General features: G+C 35.5%; 1 protein-coding gene across 1 annotated transcript; it reads left to right on the top strand.

The window, feature by feature from the left end:
• The first annotated feature begins 501 nt into the window (after window positions 1-501).
• On the top strand, window positions 502-4271 carry LOC131076676 (transcription factor KUA1). Its single transcript, XM_058013974.2, has 4 exons — window positions 502-750; window positions 861-1214; window positions 1418-1626; window positions 3585-4271. The coding sequence occupies exons 2-4, from the start codon at window positions 923-925 to the stop codon at window positions 4068-4070; spliced, it is 987 nt and encodes a 328-aa protein (XP_057869957.2). The 5' UTR covers window positions 502-750; window positions 861-922; the 3' UTR covers window positions 4071-4271.
• Window positions 4272-4497: the final 226 nt, after the last annotated feature.

Raw genomic sequence — 4497 nt, 5'->3', positions numbered from 1 at the left:
ACAAAAAATATCTTATCATACTAAAAAAACACAAACACAACTTTATACTAAACACATAAATTATTTCTAATCAAAACTTTTATTACATCAATTTAAATTATTGGAAAAAAAAAATCCTATCTTATTAATTCTTGAATATTTTCCATGATAGCTTAATTTCAATTATTTTTCTAAACCCACCTTAGAAAAACCTCTTAGTGTACCCATATTTTGAAATCTGAATCTAAAAGCTATTTTAAAGCTTTTATCCGGTCAGTCCAACCTACAAACTTATTGTAAACAACTGTAATATCTTCCCACGTGATCTTTTTCCCCGTAACACCCAACTAACACGCGTAGAGGAATAAATATTAGAATATTCTCAAATGGGCTCCATATTAACGAAACCATACATACATACATACATAGATGCATAGCCATACATAGCATACATCATGTCATAAGCAAGGCTCTCGGAACCGTTCGTTTAAAGCATACTTTTGCCTTCATTCTCATCATTTTTTCCCGAAGTTCTTTCTTTTCTTTTCTTTTCTTTCTTTCTTTTTTTTTTTTTTCCTGCAACTGAAATCCCAAAAATTCAGTTGGAATAACATCCAATTGAATCCACTCCCAACGCATTACGTGAGGGTTTGTAAATCTACGGGGAAAAAAAGAAAAAAAATTTCCAAAGCCTTGATAGTGCACTAAATTCTTGCAGATACGGAAACCGCATAATTCGCATTCAGTAGTCACAAACGCAGCGGATTACAGGTGACATTTACGATTTCCTTTTATGGTCAAAGCAGATCTGAACATTTTAGTGCATCAATAATTATAAATTTGCTAAATTTTTTTGATAAGTTGTGTTTTTGTTTGTTCAGATGCAGTAACTTAGGGTTTGAAGAGCATTTTGGATTGAGGCAAACTGGCGAAGTTACTAGATATGAGTAGAAGGTGTTCTCATTGCGGACACAATGGCCACAACTCCAGAACATGCCCGGACAGAGGCGTTAAGCTCTTCGGAGTGAGGCTTACAACAGAAGGATTGATGAGGAAGAGCGTTAGCATGGGAAATCTTATGCATTATACGGCTTCAGCTTCCTCAGCTAATAATGATAATAGTAACAATAGTAATTTGGCTTTAACGCCTGAGCAGTCTGAATCTGGAGCCGCAGATGACGGCTATGTTTCGGACGGCATGGTCCAGAGCTCCAAATCTCGTGAGAGGAAAAAAGGTCTGTATTTGAGACAGTATTTGTGCTCTTTTTAATGGCAGACTTCAATAATTTAAAGCATTTGAGAATTTTGATCGCTGTAGCACTGTTTTTTGACAGATGTTTGGGGATTTGCGCAGTTAAGACTTAAAGTAGTTATTGAAAGGATTTTATTTTAGTTTTAGTTGTTGCATTTAAAGTTGAGAAATTTTGTTTCTTTGAAGGTGTTCCGTGGACAGAAGACGAGCATAAGATGTTTCTGCTGGGACTGCAGAAGCTCGGGAAGGGCGACTGGAGAGGCATTTCGAGAAACTTCGTCACATCGAGGACTCCTACTCAGGTTGCGAGCCACGCTCAGAAATATTTTCTAAGGCAGAGCAATTTGAACAAGAGGAAACGCCGCTCCAGCCTTTTCGACATAGCGGCCGATGCTGTAAGTTTTCTGTTTGCAGCCTTGCATTTAAAAAATAAAATAAAAACCTTTATTATTGCGTAGGAAGATTTATTTTACAAGGTTGTTTTCTTTGAAATTTAGATTTAGTTTCAGCATTTTTATGAGCAAGGTTGTTTCCTTCGAAATTTAGATTTAGTTTCAGCATTTTTATCAGTTGCCGTGTTATTATTTCATTTCTTACGCGGTACGTTGAGCGTCGTACTGCGCTTGAATTTCTCTGCCAGAGAAAACAACTCTGTCGTATTTCAGACTTACATCTGTCAAAACAACTTTCATAAATGCTTTGACAGAGGCCGTGAGGAAACGTTTCGCTCGAGGACTTTCCGACATTTGATCCATTCTTCTGTCAATTTTTCCAAAACATGTCATCTTTTCGAAATTTACTTACGGAAAATGGAAGGAATCACAGCCGTATCTTGAATTTGTGCCTGGTTCATTTTCATCCCGACCATTCTTCAACCGATACAGCAGTAATAATCCTACAAAGCTAAGTTCGTGGTAAAATGGCTTAATCTCTTCTTTAGTACTGTGTTTAAGACTAAGTACCTAATACCTATTAGATCCAATCTAGTAGCGTCGAAGCACAAACTTTGCGTATTATTTAAAATGTTTATATTAATTCCTATAACACATTTTATACATTTTTACTTTCTATGGGACATCGACAGAAGTTACTTGCAGGCTAGAAACTTAGAAGAGGAGCCCCAGTAACTTAATTGTTAAGTTATTTCCTCAAAACTCGTTGGAACCAGCTATTTGGAGAGGCATTTTAAGTTGTTTTTTTCCAGCTAGTTAATTTTTAAAATGTTCTGTCATACGTACAGGTTAGTTAGAAGAGGAACCCCAGTAACTTAATTGCAAAGTTATACCTGAAGTACCCGAAACTCGTTGAAACCAGCTATATATTTGGAGAGGGATTCCAACTTTCTTTTTAGCCCAGCCAATTAATTTTTAGAAATGTTCTATCACTTTCCGTATGTCTATTATAATGGTATCACGTGTAATTGCTTCGCTTAGTTGTCCATGTAAAATTGATTCACATGGGATAAGGGATGCCTCACATGTAAATATACCTGTTCGCAAAAAGTAAGTGTAAGCTTTAAAAAACTATCCAAAGGACAAAAACGCATTTATGTTTCTGAGACGAAAGGAAGTTTGGTGGTGACTTCGTATTGTTCTTGCGTTTGATCTTTTACTTACCTTTGCAATAGAGTGACTTCTACGTCAATTTTTTCTTTATTGCCAGACTTTAACAGTCAAGTTACTAATTGTTAAATTATTCAACCTCCTTAATCCTGATTACTTAACCTCCTTTTCTGATTGAATTAATCAATCTCATTGATCGAGTTAGTAAAAATCTTATAAAAAACTAAAACCTAAAAGAATTATGATTTTTTTTAAGCTTTATTTCTTTACAAGCCATCTATTGACTTTCAAAATAGATTTCTATAAAAAAATTAGTAAATCAAATCTATTGACTTATCTGTATGCATTTTATTTACTACTTTAAATTTAAATGAAATATAAAATCTATTGACTGTATGACCATAACAAAAGACGAAGAAAATTAATGATAAAATGACACGTGTTTGGTGATTCAGTGCTCCTGACTGGCAGCATTTCCTAGTTGTTGCCCCTATGTCTCCTTTTCCATTGTTATCCCGTTTGCTGGATTCCTGATCTACTGGTTATGGTAGCATCATCTTCTTTTCTAACACTGCTGTTCACAGTTTATTTGTATATACTGGTTTATGTGTGTAGCTTTATTATCTCTACCTGTAACTCTTAACGGTTCTTTGGATTGTATGCTGCGTTTATCGTTAGTTAAAAATTACTACAATTTTTTTTGGCTTAAGTGAAATTTAGATTTAAGAAATAGTTTTTCCTTATTAGATAAATCTCATTTTGTCTTACACCAAAAAATAATGTTCATGCAGGCTGCAGATTACCATCAAGGAATCCCACAGTTTTCAGCGGCCGTCCGCGAGCACAATTCTAGAAACTTCTTCGAAAGTGGACCGCCGAATTTCGCCATGTCTATGGGACCATTTTCTCTGCCGTCATTTTCACCATCGCTAATTAATCCACATCCTCTATCTTTGACAACTTCGAAGGCAGAAAATCCCATCGTCGACAAAATAGCAGGAGAAAAAGCCGCATTCTCCATCCTAAAAATGGTTGAACGTCAAGACTCTAGAGAGCCCATTAATTCTGCTTGCCATTATTCATTCCCTCTAAGGTTGGGGCCAGAATTAGCTACAAACACAAGGCATGTCACTAAATCAAGTGCAGCCACAAAGCCGCCAAATTTAGAGACAAAAGAATCTATTGAAAATAGTGGGTTAAACCTTAGCATAGCTCCTCCATGTGCCGATCTTTCCAACAATATCGGATCCAATAGCAATGCTATTAGAGTATTATAGCTCATCTAGATTTGTCTAAAGATGAATTTAAAATGTTTCCTGGCCAGTATGGATTTGCGGCCAGTGCAAGACAGCTCTGTTATTATTGTTGTTATTTAGTGCTAGATGCTTAGAATATAAGTTTCGATTGTCTTCGAGAATATCCCACTAGCTTGTTATTGGTGCATTTCTTTTTAATCAAGAAAACGAAATATTTGTCTTCGTGTATGTAACGTAGCTTGTACGGGACAATTTTTAATGGAGTGAGCTCGTTTTGCCCACCCCATAGATAAAGAAGTTTAAATCATAAAAACATTTAGTCAGGATTGACATTGACTTAGTGGTTGTGAAGTTGACGTTAAGGGAAAACGAAATGACATATATCTGAGATGCGTGAGCTGTTCTATTTTTAATTTAAAAACTTCAGTAATCAATTATATTATAATAG

The sequence above is a fragment of the Cryptomeria japonica genome, chromosome 4 (genome assembly GCF_030272615.1).
Source record: "Cryptomeria japonica chromosome 4, Sugi_1.0, whole genome shotgun sequence".
Classification (NCBI taxonomy): domain Eukaryota; kingdom Viridiplantae; phylum Streptophyta; class Pinopsida; order Cupressales; family Cupressaceae; genus Cryptomeria; species Cryptomeria japonica.
The sequence above is the reverse complement of the archived record's forward strand: the minus strand, read 5'-3'. Positions and strand labels throughout refer to the sequence as shown.

Coding starts and splice junctions, on each gene's coding strand:
- LOC131076676 (XM_058013974.2), top strand. CDS start 923: ATGAGTAGAAGGTGTTCTCATTGCGGACACAATGGCCACAACTCCAGA. Junction 1,215..1,417: donor ATCTCGTGAGAGGAAAAAAG/GTCTGTATTTGA, acceptor GTTTCTTTGAAG/GTGTTCCGTGGACAGAAGAC. Junction 1,627..3,584: donor TCGACATAGCGGCCGATGCT/GTAAGTTTTCTG, acceptor ATGTTCATGCAG/GCTGCAGATTACCATCAAGG.